This window comes from Corapipo altera, unplaced genomic scaffold, assembly GCF_003945725.1.
Source record: "Corapipo altera isolate COAL_440 unplaced genomic scaffold, ASM394572v1 47, whole genome shotgun sequence".
Classification (NCBI taxonomy): Eukaryota; Metazoa; Chordata; class Aves; order Passeriformes; family Pipridae; genus Corapipo; species Corapipo altera.
Window position 1 is genome coordinate 9,899,860 of NW_020884897.1, and position 15,783 is coordinate 9,915,642.

The 15,783-nt window shown below is 41.1% G+C and overlaps 1 protein-coding gene across 3 annotated transcripts in view; it reads right to left on the bottom strand.

The window, feature by feature from the left end:
* The window catches only part of GALNT11 (polypeptide N-acetylgalactosaminyltransferase 11), a 48,770-nt gene that overhangs the window by 25,563 nt on the left and 7,424 nt on the right, over positions 1 to 15,783 (bottom strand). For 2 of the 3 annotated variants that reach the window (XM_027648502.1, XM_027648504.1), the window contains exons 2-4: positions 6,973 to 7,305; positions 3,710 to 3,833; positions 2,161 to 2,327 (exon numbers count right to left, since the gene is read on the bottom strand). In XM_027648502.1, coding sequence (XP_027504303.1) covers positions 2,161 to 2,327; positions 3,710 to 3,833; positions 6,973 to 7,267 — 586 coding nt within the window. In that variant the 5' untranslated portion in view covers positions 7,268 to 7,305. Of the gene's footprint in view, positions 1 to 2,160; positions 2,328 to 3,709; positions 3,834 to 6,972; positions 7,306 to 7,421; positions 7,525 to 15,783 lie in introns of those variants that run through there. The other variant, XM_027648503.1, reaches the window with a different exon arrangement.

Genomic DNA, 15,783 nt, shown 5'->3' on the forward strand with positions numbered 1-15,783 from the left:
AATTTAACAGTGGGTTCAGCTGAGCCATAGCAATGACTGCTTAGCTGGTAAGGCTGTTGATGATTGAGTTTAAGAAGCTTTTTAAGGCAAAACTAGGTGCAAAGACACAAGCTTTGCACAACAGCACTGATGTGCAGCACAGCTACCATATTTAAAGCTGAAGAAGTAGGCAGACTTCCATCTAGGACACCATTTTGGAAAGGGGGTTATGTAGGGAAAATTAATTTTTAATTAAAAAACAAAACAAAGAGCTATAGAGACCAAGCAATCTGCCCAAGCTCATGAGATCCATAGGACAGACAATGTTTTTGTCCATTTCCTCAGTCCCCCAACCCACTTTGCCTGTCTTTAGCTTTCTTTAGTAAGAATTCATCCATTCAAATTAAGCAGCAGTGCAAACATCTGTAGTATCATTAGCAACAAGAACAGTAATTCTCTGTGTAAACAACATCTCCTCCTGCCTTTGGCTTCAGAACATGTTCATTTGAAGTCAGAAAGACAAAAATAGCTATTTGAATGTTTTAAACCTAATTTGGCCTTCAAATTAGCAACAGACCAGAAGAGTGATGGCACTGCCTCAACATGGTCATCAATCAAATGCATTCCCATATTCAAAAGAGTTTTGAAGTAAGCCAAGTTCTGAATACGAGGGTTACGAAACTTCAAAACAACAAATTGCACAAGAGATTTTATAGCAAAGAATATTACTCCCAAAACACAAAATAAGGTTTTAAATACTACACATTCTTATCAGCAAGGGGTGGTGTTTGATCTTTGTTCTTTCTTGTATCTTAACATTTGATCTGACCTCAGAGAAATGAACTTGCTGCATAAACAGGGGAATTTTGTTCTACTTGACACATATCTAATCAGTCTCTTAGAGAGACCTGAAACCAGAAAGCAAAAGATGGGACCAAGGGAGCTAAAATTATATGTGCTACAAAAAAAATAATAATCTAAAAATCATTTTAGAAATGCAAAAACTTGTGGACTTATACAGAGGTGAGCAGGGAACTTACACAGTCCTTGCTGGCAAGAAGTGCTAAGTTAACACACTCCTCAACAGGCATTTTGCATTTGAAGGGCCAAAACTTTTTGAATTGCGTGTCTGTCTTTGCCTTGTCCATCACTGGAGAGAAAAACTGAAGCATCAATCCTTCTACAGCACTGAAGCAACTGTGCAAGGTCCACCCCTCCCGGGGCCCCTCGGGGACTGCGGGAGCAGAAACTGCTCTGAGAGCCAGGGAGAGCCGCTCCCGGGGTGGCCACAAGAGGTTGTTCAAGAGCCACGCAGAGCCTTCCCAGCAAAGCTGAGCTCCGGCCCCTGCTCGGTCCGAGTACGAAACGCAGACGTGCTGTTTCCATAGAGCCACATCAACTCACCCGCCAGACCGAGCTCAGCCTGTGCATTCAGCTCCTTGCAGAGGCGCTCACAGGGAGTTCTGACCCACCTGTGATCTGCTCTGAGCACCTGAGCAGCACCAGCAAGGTACTGCTAAAAAAACCCGCACTATAAACAACTGCTTAAGGACTCCTCTGCAAATACACACTCAGTGTGTGTAAGAGGTGAGATAAGAGGACTGGAGCACCTCCCCTACAGAGACAGGCTGAGAAAGTTGGGGCTGTTCAGCCTGGAGAAGAGAAGGGTTAGTGGAGACCTCACAGCAGCATTCCAGTCTCTGAAGGGAGCCTACAGGGAAGCTGGAGAGGGACCCTTCATCAGGAACTGTAGTGATGGGACAAGGAGTAATAAGTACAGATCGAAAGAGGGAAAATTTAGGTCAGTTATTACAAAGAAATTCTTCACTGTGAGGGTGCTGAGACACTGTAACAGGTTGCCCTGGGAGGTGGATGCCACATCAAGTGTTCAAGGCCAAGTTAAATAAGGCCTTGAGCAACCTGGTCAGTGGGAAGTATCCCTGCCCATGGCACGGGGGAGTTGGGACTAAATGATCTTTAAGGTCCCTTTCAACCTTCTAACATTCTTTGATTCTACAAGTATTAGCTTCAAAATCCGATTTCGAATGTTAAAGCCTGTACCATACAAGGCTCCTCAGTAAAATGGCACCAGTGGCAATTTATTTTGACCAGTCAACAGAAGCACAGGAAGAGACAGGAAAATCCAGAAGTGCATTAAACATCACTGAAAGTGTCTCTCACCCAGTTCACTGTTGTCATCCACCAGAATGATTTCGTGCAGGAGCTGGGGGGGGGTGCGGTCCAGGACACTGTGCACTGTGCGCAGCAGGGCAGAAAGGGCCTCGTTGTAGAAACAGATCACAACGCTGGCAGAGGGCAGGTCAGCAGGGTAGGACTTCTCTCTACATCTGCACAAGGAAATACAGCAGTTGTCACAATTTTCAGAGGGTTTTCCTAGAGCTAGGTCGCTACTGAAACTTCATAAATAACAGGCAAACATTAAATGTGTAGGAAGAACCTCTAACTTGCACATAAAGAGATGAAACATGTAACATCTACAGTAGGGCTCAGCACAGTGAGCTGCTCTCCACAGAATACAGACTTGCAATGTACATTGGTGCTTGTTAGCAAACAGAGGATATCATGGATTGGGGTGGGAGTAAGAATCACAGATCCTCAACACACAAACAACAGAAGACACTAAGGGCTTGTTTCAGCTGTCAAAACACTGTCTGGTACCCTCAGGAAGCTCAGATAGGTACAGGAATGGCAAATATGACATGAAGCCCACATAAATGCCACAACTTTATTGGTCAGCTGCTGGAGACTGGCTTGGATATCCCAGAATACCTCCACTGGTGCTAAATGCCTCTTTAGAAAACCAAGGTTGGGATTCAGAGGGCAGATTAAGACACTTAAATCTAGTCACTGCTGTCAGTGGAGTCTAAATAGTGTTCAGCTCACCCTAAGGCTGTCAAGTGTGTTTTGTCAGCTGAAGATCTCTGCATGCTTCATTAACTGCACTGACTGGATCTCTGCTAATTACAACAAAAGCAGAGACAACTGACTAACAAGCAGTTATCTAAGCATCTTAATCTGCAAGCTGAATCCTGCTCAAACCAAAAGATCATTCTTTCTTTCTCCTTATTTTCAAAGCTTGCCTGTATTTCTAATGGGGCACATTATCACAGACTAATGCCATATGAAGATACCAGGCATGAGGGAATCCAACAGGAATTAGAAACTATAAAAATGGAAACCCAGAAGTATAGAAGAAAAGTTTCCACCTACTTCAAATGAACTCAGCTCTGGGAGAGGCATTTCATCAATTCATTAAATTTATCCACGCCAGAGAAACCACTAGAAAAATAGGTGTAGGTTTATTTATTTCTCAATTCAGTGTTGGGATTTTTTCTTGTTGTTACAGCAGTGAGGTCTTCCTTCCTCATATGCACCAGCTAGATTGCAGAAAAATATCTGCTCTTTAACAGAAAGCATTCAGAGCAGTGCACAACCTATCACATACCTTTAGCAGCAGGCAAAAAAAATTGGATCTTCAGAAACAATACTCATTCAAAAAACGCAGAAAAGATCAAAGAATAAAAGTCCTAACCTCAAGCACTCCTGTTAAATAGCTGAAAAATCTGCATTCAGCAACACATGAGAATGAAAGAGCTTTAAACAGAAATGTTATACCAAAAGTGTTAAATACTACATCAGGTATAATGTGAGTAACAAGCCATTGAGCACATGAAACTATACCACATTCTCTCCAAAAATTAGTACATACTTTGCATCTCTTGTATCAGGCACCTCCCTGTGGTATCCCAGTCGATTACTGATAAGCATATTGAAAGCATGCTTCTGATAGCCCAAGTCTCTCACTTCCTGATCTTCTTCATTAAAAATCATTCCTACAGAAGAAACACATCAAGCTCAGTTAATAGGCTCAGAAATATCACTTGGAAACAATCAAGGATTGAAACGTTTGCTTTAACCTCTCCTGAATTCCATTATGTTCTTAAAAATCCCCCTGGTTTTGCAAAGTGCATTTTTGGGCAACTGTTTTGGCTCCCTCTCACAAACAGGCAGCCCTCAGGAGTAGCCCTTGCAGCTATAAAAAAATGAAATCCTTCTCCAAAGACTGATGGCTCCATTGTGTTTATTGCCTTATCAGACACACTCCCTTCACTTACATGGCCTCTGATTCTTAGCATCACCTAAAACCGACATCAAACAAGCTGCAGAGGATAGACTTTGGCACACAATGCATTAGCATCTATCCATAGAGGTGACAGGTCTGTAATGAGATTTTTGAGAGAGAAAATAGATTTACAATGGTAGAAACCCTCAGAATAGCAGTTCCAATTTCATGCAGTTTTCTGAAGTCTGCAGTAACATAAAAATAGCTATGCAAGAACTGTAAACTTCTTGTTTATCTCACCCGGCCCTTCGACAGCAAATAAAACAGCAGCGGAGCTGTTGTTTATTGATTACTTTAGCAGAAGCATCAATTGTTGGTAAAAGCAAGTGCCCTGCCAGAGGCCAGGATTAAATCCTCAGTCCATCCTGCCTGCCTTCACTCAGTGCCATGGGCTTCTGCAGAAAACAGTTAACAAGAGGGTTCCTCATTCACGTGCTACCATACATCCTGGATAATATTTTTCAAACATTCATAAACTAATTCAGGTTGTAAGGGACCTCTGGTCTACCCTTCTTCCCAAGAGCAGTTCCAGCTAGATTAGGTTGTTCAGAACTCACACATTTGACTTTGAAAACCTCCAGAATCTCCGAGGATGGAGATTCTACCACTCCTCATTTCCCTGTTCAAGCACTGGACCACCATCACACTGAAGATGTTTTTCCTCTTCCATAACTGAAATCTCCTCCTCACTCTAATTTCTTATCATAATCCCATGCACTCCTGGAAGAGTCTGGCTCCCTCTTCCCTACAGCCTCTCATTAAGCTGCTAAAATCTCACCCCGCAGCCTTCTCTCTAAGGCAGAATAAACTCAGTCCTCTCAGCCTTCCCTCATACCTCATGTTCTCCAGTTTTCAAGTGTGATGCAAAAGCCAACTGAGCTCAATTCCATGCAACCACATTTCCACCATTTTCATTTACCACCCTGTGGCTTTTAGTCTTGACATTTAGTGGGAAGTGCTAGATAGTGATAGCTGCAAAAGATGTGGGATACACCCACACAGTGTCTTGTGACTGGCTGTGGTGCTCCCACCCTGGGTAAGCTGCAATGTGGGGGCAGAAATGAGTCTGTTTACAGTAGCAGTGTCCCTCCTCCAGCAAGGGCAGCCTAAAGGGGTCAGTCAGTCCTCCACTGAACCACATCCATTCCCAAAGGAAGGTCTCCAGCTGGTCAGTTCAACCACCCAGCTCAATCCCTCTGGCACACTCAGTGTGCTGTGGTCAGCTTAAAACATTTTCTTCATACCAAGCACAAGCTTGAAACACACACGGCAAATGTTTCCTTTTACAACCCACCCATGTCCAACCACTAACTACTTTTGTTCTGATCTTCTGAATATATAAAAGGAGTGCTAATATTTTTAAAACATTCTCGTGAAGAACAATATCAAATGCACGCAAAAGGCCTGAAAGATTTCAGTTCAAACAGCAGATAAAAGCCCTTGGAAAATACGAGTTTTGCAATCAAAACATCAATCTGAGCTTTACTTTAGCAATGTTAGTAACTCACAGATTAATGAAAAAAGAAAATTGCCCTCCCAGATGACAGTTTGGTTTTGAGTAACATATGCCAACTTTCTTTTATTTGTTTTTGCTTTGCATGTTTATCACTGTCCTATCCTAGACAGACAGGAAGCCTTTTCCTGCAGCACCTGATCTAAGAGCTGTCTCCTGGTGATTCATGTAGACTTTATCCTGGCACTGTAATTCTCCTTGGCTTTCACCAACCCAATGAACCGCTTGGTCTGAAGATCAAGGGACTTCTCAGTTAAAAAGCTCCATTTCTTTCCTGGCCCATACTGAATAGTTGGAAAGAAATGGCCATCTCTGGACTGGTCCTCACCTCACCTGGCTCTCAGGCTTTTTACAGTGAACTGATAAACACTTGTAATGCCACAGGGCAACAAGAATTGGCATGTTTTTTTAACATATTCACGCAGGTCTAAAGACCAACTCAGGAAGTTCTTTAAACTCTTGAAGCTTATGATTCACCATTCATCCAAAGTAATGACAGAGGATTTTGGTCAGCTCTGAGTATTAAACTCTGGGCTACAAAGGTTACTGAGCTGCATTTCCCGAAGCATCAGCAGAAACCAATACCCCAACACTCCACCACAACAGTCAGAACGTGCCTCCAGACCCACAGCAAGTCTGCGAGTCAGTACACAACATGCTCAGTTTGCACATCTGAACACAGCAGTGAATAAGCTGTATGCACTTAAATACACAAAGCATTTTAGTTTGGAAGACAAAACTAAATCATCTCATTGATGAAATATGTTCTAGCTAAAGACACAGACCTTTGTTGGTACAAAGTAAGCAGGATTTGGCCCTAACCACTGTCATCTCAATAAATCTTTCATTGTAGTTTTGTCCTGCACATATTTCTTGTAGATTATTTCGTACTCCAAGGATATTCTCAAAATCAATGGGTTCCCCTCACTGTTTATTGTAATCAAGCTATTTTTAGTTACTGCATATGAACAGAGTTTCTTAGTAGTTAATTAAAGCTTCTGTATTTGAGTCCAACTAATACAGGAGTAAGATATGAAACAAGTAACAAAGAACCTTGCAAAAGCAAGAACTAGATCTGGGTCAGACCTTGATGTAACCCAGACCTCCTCATCAGCACTTACACAGCACAGCTGTAAATGTTACAATTTTTTTGGATTAAGCACAGTAGAATAAATTTCAGGTAATTCCTAACGGAGAGAGCCACTACTACCACCTCACTTTAACAAACAAATCTACTTCATTATTCAATTTTCCCTGAGATCCGCTACAGAAAACTTACTATCTCATTTCTTCTATTGTTTCAATAAGTTTGTCACCAACACCAAAAACCCCTTACCCATTTCAGGAGAGAATTCTACCTCCCCCTTAACTGGGTCCTGGATATGATTTCCAAGCGAATTTCCCATCTTGTTCTCTTTCTGTTGCAATTCAGGTACATGAATTGGCCCCCGGGTAAAACGGGGGTAGAATTTCTTTGGAAATGGCCTCTGAGGCTCCAGCCCCTTGATGGGCACATTCTTGAAGGACTGGTTCTCTTCACTGAAGTTGAAATAAACAAAGAGCAGAAGTGTCCAGGTCACGGATGTGAAAAGGCACCCATAGCAGAAATAGCGGAGTGTGACACTTCCCATGGTAGACTCAGCATCGTGTAGGACCCATCCTCAATTACCTGAAAAGGAGTGAAAACACACATTTTGAGAGTGCTGCCTGTTACCTCATCAGGGCTATGTATCAGGAAATGCATTCTATAGGTTACTCTTAAATGATTTTTACTTAAGCACAGACCTGAAGAGTTAAATCCCTTTTCACTTTCCTATTCAGAAATTAAACAAGACCAGTTTGCACATTTTGTGTGGACAGCACTGCTGTAAAACATGAAGAGGAAAATCACTAAGAGCACAGTAACACATCACAGTTAAAGGTAAAAATTATTAACTTTTCCTCAGAATAATTATAGATTTATCTCTCTTCCACAACAGTGTATTTCTAGTATGCCTGCATTCATTTAAACGTGTAACTATTTAATGAAATATAATACAGGGAATTGATTCTTCACAGAATCACCAACTGGTTTTGGTTGGAAGGGACATCTGGAGGTCACCTTGTCCAATCCCCTTGCTCAAGCAGGGCCACTTTGAGCCAGGGGTCCCAGAGTATTTCCACATGTATTTTTGTAGTTCAGATCCTATCTAAAGCATGGAATGAGAACACAACTCAAAAAGCTACATAGTTCAGTTCCTCTTGCCCCAAATATAAGAACAGTCATCATGAGTGTCCCAGAATTCCCAGCAAACATGGGGTGCAATTGAACAACACACAGCACCAAGACAGTCACATTTACAGATACCCTTCTCCACAGAAGGAAAACAGGTATGGGATAGGAAAAGAACAAACAGCTCCAAGGTTATTTACTGGGTTCCTGCAGGCCTTTGCAGGCTCCAGAAGAGATTCCATACTCCCTGGAGGAGATGCCCACCTAGAGCTGGAAGGAAGCAGCACAGACTATGGTTTTACTTTAGACATCCATCCACTAAGACAATTTTCCCATGCTATATTGAAAATTACTATTCTAAGCAAAACCCTGAAGTGAAGCATATGAAGTTGGTGGTAGTATTTTATTTATTGCCCAGGATAATCCAGTAAACTTTCTGAAGTTCCTCAAATTTAAAGAAGGCTGAAAAAAAGACCAAAAACCACCTTAAAACCTATATAGGTCAGTTCCCAAAACTGAGGAAAAATACACTGACTAAAAGAATTACATTCTTCTTATCGCTATCTAACAACAACAAATTCTTTGCATGGTAACAAAAAGTCAGACAATCATTTAATCACCTTTTAATTAGCAAAACAGAACATTCAGGTGGCAGTCAATTATTTATGCTGATGCATTTTTCAGACTTCTCAAAAAGTCTGAAACTACCAGAAGTCTTCAGGTCAGCCTGGCAAGGAACAAACCAGAATACTTATGAGTACAAACAGACTATTCCCTTCTCAGTATGGAAAACTACTAAACAAAGGCAGAAGGTGTTCATGATCCCAAAGAACACTATAAAGATCTCACTTACTTTGGCACTGTAATTCTAAGTCCTAAGTGACTTGCTTCCAAAGAGAATATATGTCAAAATTCAAGCTTATATTTCCTAGAGTGTAGCAGGGCTTCATCTCCCAAGAATAAAATATCCACAGAGTAAAAAAACAAACAAACAAACAAAAAAACCCAAACACAAACCAAAACCAACCCTCCTCTAAACCATTTTACCCATTATTCTTACCATGCCAAACTCCACCACTTCTACAAGGCAATAATCAATGCAGCAGTTGAGCCCAAGGAGCTTAAAAAGGTCTTAAACAGGGTTTAAATCTCACACTGACCCTGTGCATACAGATGAATTGCAGGCTCTTTCTCTAACACTGTTGCACAGAAATCTCGCTGCTTAACTGTAAAGCCATGAAATTAGTCAGGCACCAAATGCTCTGGGGCAGAAAAGATTTCAGAAAATCCTAATTCTGACCAGCAGAATAGGTTTACCAGTTGGAAAATTACAGATCACCAGTGCCCAGTGCTTTATGCCCTGTGCTGACAGTGGCCAGTGATCCTACCAAGGTGAATCTTGGCTCAGGAGGCTGCAGAGGAGCAAGAACAGATGAACAGTTACATCCTCTCATTATAGTAACTCTTCTTGCCAGACAGTCTGCAGACAACTAATGCTTACACTTAAAAAGATCTGGGTGCTTGCCAGGTTCTTTTTGCATGCCCACAAGAAGGTCATCTGCTGTAAGACTTGTCCAATCCACAGCTCCTCAAAACCTGCTGGAGTTGTTTTTCCCTTCACTATGGTGACAAAGATGCACGATCCTACCATGCTCTGTCACTGTGGAATAGAACTGTCCTAGTAAGAAAAAAATTACTTTAACAGAGATGGAACCTTTTCATTTCAGAGCTGTGTAAGGACACACCTACACTGCAGCTTGCAAACACAAAAATATTCCTTTCTGTCTCTGGTAACAGCAGGAAGACGGGCACACAGAGTAGAATTCACCACGGACTGAGTGTTTCCCTAGCTCCTTGCATCTCTTTCGCAGGTCAGAGCTATGCTAGGACAATTCCAGACACATCAACATTAGTTTGCTGTGACTGACAGGCACACTCAGACTACAGAGGAAGGGGTAAGTTAGTAATCAGAGTGAACAGATTGCTGTAGGTCCCTTCCACCTGCAGAAAGCCCTCTGACCAGGCTGAAAGCTCATGTTTGGTTACTGTTAGAAAAGTAACAGCTGCAAAGCAAAGGTTCATGTTCTTTCCACCTGCTCCTTGCTAAAGCAGATCTGCTTCACCTTCTTTTCCTCTCCTTCACTGTTTTGTGGTTTTGTAGAACGATATGAAGATTGAAATACTGCTTTTAACTTAAAGGACAGAACCTCCACAATGCACAGAACTATGCCTGTTCAGCACCTTGTGATCCAACCGACACATTTGGTGATTTATTTGGCAGGAAAATACAGACTTACTATTTAGACAGCTTTGAAGTCAGAATGGAAAAAAATTTAAACCCTGCATATGAAAAGCACATTGAGGCTTATTAGTTTACTTTATTCACCAACACATACGCATTTACACGACCCCTGTCCTGTGGATTTCAACCCCTCCTACCATCCAAGCAGCCACAGTCACAACCTGTGTCGGAGCTGCACACTCCAGTTTTAGACAGTTTCAGGGTGACCATGACTTCTTAAAGATATATTTTAGGCCACAGAAGGTTTTCAAGTCCTAAGCCATGTCAGTCCTGCCTGGGATCTGCCCCAAGGAACCAGGAGAACCTTGCCAGCCCTTTATTTTCACGCATACAAAGAACAACCACGTTGATGTATCTCTGCCTCTCCTCAATATTCCGAGAAACGAGAACCCCTTCACTCACTTCAGCATGCAACAAAAAATATCCACTTTGATAAATGGCAGAGGGAGGGAGGGAGGAGAGGAGACTTCAGTTGGTCACAAGGACCTGGAAGGAAACACTCAGTTCATGGAGCCTGCCACTCAACCCTCAATTCCTACCTCTTCCATCTCCCTATCCATGACTTCCTTCCACAAGCCATCTACACACAGTGAATAAAAGCCTCACCCTGTCCTGACCCCTTTGCTCTCCAGTGTTGTGGAGTCTTCTAGGAAACACACTTTGCAAATTTACCCAGCAACTCTGTCTGCCTGTGCATGGTCACAATACCCTGAAGATTGCCTTAAACATCCATCCTCTCTCAGCTGGTTTCTCCATGCAGGATTTTGAAACTTAAGCAAAGCCAAATAATTCTTTTTATTATTATTATTATTTCTTCCTCACCTTTTTTTGTTTGTTTGTTTAATGGAAACAAAGTGTTCCTGAACACAGGAGATACAAAGGATATGCCTTTCAAATCCAAAGTATTAGGATCTTTCTCAGCTCTGTGATACATGGCTGCATGAGAAAAACAGATTATATGTATTTTTATCTCACAGCCTAAAGCTCTTCTAATGCAAGCTACAGCTGGCAGGTTTGGACAGTTAGATAGAAACAACTGAAAGCAAAAAAAGCAGAATTGCATTATTCAGATAACCATGTCAGTGGGCTCATAAGAATAATTTTCACTTGTGCAGTACTGTAACACTGAGTCCAGACATCAAAAAATTGCTATTTGGACAGTACAGTAAAAGTCCATTTCTATTTATTTATTCAAGTGCAAACAAAAATACTAAATGCCACAAAAGAATAATCTATGATTTAAATATAGCAAGAAGGATTGTTTCACATACAGTTCCTCACAGATTTTACTGGAAAGAGACTAGGCTTGGAGGATCTATCACATATCTCCCTTTATTTCTGAAAAGCAATACAGCTGCCAAAAGTAAAAAAATACCTCAAACAATTCTCTTTCCCAAAAACTCATGTAGCAAAGAACATCCATAATGAGCACAAGTCATTTCCTCTCCCTTGGCAATATAGAAGCTTCCACAGCAAATAATAAATGATAACACCTTTAGGTATTTTACAGGCATTCATCCCTCAAGGCCCTAGTGATTCATGGAGTTCATGGCTGTTCACATTGGTGTACTCAGGAATCCAGAGACACTTCAACATGACAAAGGTAAATCAGTCAAGGTGGCAGCATCTCCTACACTGGGAAATTACAATCCATTTTGGAGACAACTGGGGTGACCAAGAAAGAAAAATCATTATCTTAGAACCTGCCCCCATCAGCATCAGCTTAGAAGAGACCAAGACTGAAAGGCACAGCATTCTGAGGGTTTCTAGTCAAATAATCAGCCTTTCAGTCTCTCTCTTTTTGCTCCATTTTGACTCTCATGTATTTATTGCCTGATAGCTTTCCATTGGCAAAGCCATGGAACTGAGTTTGTAGAACCACCCACCAGAAATTCCAAGAGTAAAATATTCCTCTCTCATTTCCATGAATTCCCATAGAGAAGCCTCAGTTCCTTGCACAAGTAGTATATAATTGATTTTTTTTTTAAGAGAACTATAAAGGATAAATATTAGCAACTCAATAAAAGTGTCTCAAGGTCAATCAATCACAAAGCTGAAAAAACCCTCCAGGAGCCAGCCCTGCCAGACCTGAATATGCTTTTTATGTCACACCAGCTTCCTGTAGCATCCTCACACCACCAGCATGACATTCCTTTCATACATCAAACCCAGGAACATTTACATTCATTTAATAACTATCCCCAACAAGGACACAACTGTGTGTTCCCCCAGACAGCCCTGCAGAGTTTGTTGTTAGTAACCTGTGCAGCTCTCACTAACACTGGCCCAATGGATTGGCCTTCAATACTTTTAAAGGAAAAAAAAAAAAAAGAAGAGCCAAACACACTCCACAATATTTTGGCTTTAAAAACAATATTTGCTACAGGCTCTCAGACCTGCCACTGCTTAAGCACTGACATCTGCTTGGATTAAACTCAGCAGTTTAGTAAACACACCTTATGACTAGATATTTCATAACTGTGCCAAAACTCGTGTTTGTCAGAGGTCAAACAGGGGATCAGACTAACCTCAAGATTTTTGAAACAGGAGTAAAAATTATTTGAGAAAACCTTAAAGCCTGCTTGTAGTTTTTCCAAGAACAGCTTTTTTTTCTTAAAAAAACCAAAACCCTAAGACAGATACACAACTCATACTACCCAGGTTCCCTGCAAGTCTGTGTATTTTGGAACCATACTGAGGCAAGGAACAGATGTGTATAATCTTCCTTTTTAAAGGGCATTCTAGTAAAAAAAAAAATAAAATCTTTAAACTATTTTATCTTTCTACAGATTATTAGGATAATTTGATGCATGACCTTCTACAGATGCTTCTGATTTTTACTTTCTTATTTATTTGGGGAGCAAAACACAAGAATATAAAACACTACTTACAACTGCAATTTTGCTCATTTAATGGTCTTAAATCTTTATATACTTCTTGGCCTCCCAGATGTTATGGCTACCTCGCTCCTTTTCCAAAACAGGCCTCAGCATGGACAGGCTTTCCTATTTTCTGGCTGAATCACTATCAAACAACAGCATTAAGAGCACAATGAACAGAGGTCAGACCAGGAAGAAGTAGTTCTCCAATAATACACTCATCACACAAACAGAGATGACATTCAAACACCTTCTGCACTTCCATTAGAATAATTTCTTTCCAGGAAACCTTTCCATTGCCATCTCTCTCTTAAGGGAGAGTCACAGTTAATAGACCAGGAAGACCAAAAAAGGGACACCTTGGGAAGCTTTTGCTCCAGATTCCAACACACATCACTAGGAGCAAAATCCATTGAACACAGTCAGAACAAAAGCAAGAGTCAGAACAAAAGCAAGAGACACCTCCAAATAAAAGTGTTTCATGTGCTTCACAACTGAAGCACCGAGACAACTCCTTAAAAAACCTCCCTATTGGATTGTTTTAACACTAAATTGGATCCACTTGCCACTGTTTTTAATTAAAAACAACCATTCATTTTTGACCTTACAGAAGGCTGGGTGACTGCACTTCATGAATCAAGTGGCTATTTTTGACAGAGTACAGGCAGGTAACCACTCATGTAAAGACAGGAACCTACCTTGTCACATCCAGCAAGGACAAACACCAAGTCCTGCACCTGGGACAGACAAACTCCCTGCTCTGCACAGAAGGACCAGCCAAGGTCTGGCTAAGCTCGAGCCAGCACGCCCTTGCAGCAAGGACAGCTGATGGATCCACAGGAGCACAGCCAGCTGACTCAGGGATGCAACTCCACCAACCCACACAGCACCTCTAAGACCACAGGCAGTGCTGTGCCCAGTCTGGGATCCTCCAGTACAAGACAGACATCAGTAAACTGCAGTGAGTTCAGTGAAAGGCCAGCAGGATGTCACGGGCTGGAACACTTGCCCTGTGAGAACTGAGGATGCTGAGCTCCTGCAGAGGAGATGGCTTTGGGATGAGAACTAACAGCAACCTGCTGCTACCTCCACAGATGGTACTGAGAAAACAGAACCAGGCTGTTTAGTGAGGTACAAGGTAGGAGGAAGAAAGAGCTAAAAAAGACTAATATAAGTTCAGTCACAGCAACCCTCATTCACAGAAATATCCTGTGGACCACAGGCTGTCCTCTTGCATAAGATCACTGTTCCCATTCATTTTAATGAGATGACACACTAAGATCTATTTTTAATTAGCCTCTGCAAGTCCCTTCTAAATTCAACTTCAGAAGCTTTTAGGGCCAACAGTTTAGTCATTTCAGCACAGCTACATAAATCCATGTCATACCACCTAAAATAAATCCTGGAACGAACACAAAATCTTGAGCAACACTTCACAGATAATCTTAAAATACCAATAACATTCATTATATTTTACAGATAAAGAAAGGCACACAGATAGACTAGTTAGATGAACTGTTGAAGACCTATGAAACTATATCATGAGTACACTAAGTCTGAAAAGTATAAAGTGTTACAGGATAAACTTAAAAGTTCATCTTCTTTATGTCTTTAGGTTCTCAGCCCTCACTATTTTTCCAGTGTCAAATGACTCACTCATATACTCATTTGTATTTCAGTTTTTGGACTTTAACCAGAGATGTCTAAATATTGCATAGCATCATTTTCAAATCTGTGAACTATATATTGAAACACCTCCTCTAGGAACATAACTTTGCTTATCAAGCTTTTTGGAATCTCTCAACTCCAATAAAAAAGATTTACTTAGCAGGCTGCCATACTGGAGTGAATCCAAACACTTTGGCTTTTTCATAATAAAAATGTGAAGTTTCTTCTTTATGCATTTCCATTTCAAAAGCATCCTTAAGGAAATCTTTAAGTATCTTCTGCAGTAACATCTTTCACTTCTTTGTCAACAATAAAACATACTGGTTTTTTTTCCTTATTGATAAAGGATACCTTTCTCCCCACATATTCCTCCTCTCCAAGGAGCGAGAGTATTTCACAAGGGTTTTGATTTAAGGACACACTTTCAATGGAAAAAGCAGCTACAAGTTTTGGAAACAAAAAGTTTCGTAAATTAGTAGCTCATGTTAACAAACAACTGAAAAGAACACCCAGGTTTAGTTACAACCCACTGTGGTACAACATTGCATCAAGAAAAGTAACATAATAGTCCAGTCTGATTAGAGAAAGCAAAGTGCACTTGGATTAGAAACATGAGCTTAGCAAAATCCTTTAAAGCTACTTGTTTCCCAAAGCACAGTCCTAAGCAAAGGAATTTTCTTACCTATCCCCCTGACAAACGCTGCTCCGTGGGGCTGCTCAGCTGGGTGTTACTTTAAGCCATCTGGCACACAAATACATGTCATGCCATTCCTGGAGTCCTAAAAATACCTTCTTCCTCTTCTCTTGCTAATAAATACTTCTGATTCAAACAGCGAGATTATTTTTTTTCTTTTCATCAGTAAAACCGGCTCTCAAGGAAGCCAGAATTTTAACGTACTGCCTCCAAAGAAAGATGTAATGCATTTTATAATGCAGCCCTTCCTTCTTCCCACAGAGCTTAGGAAACAGCAAGGTTAAAAAACCCACACTGACAACTTGTTCAATGCATCCCTCTCACATTAAAGATCCAAGCATATAAATATTAGTTTAACAACCCTTCAGCACTGTATAGAAATGCAGAATGTA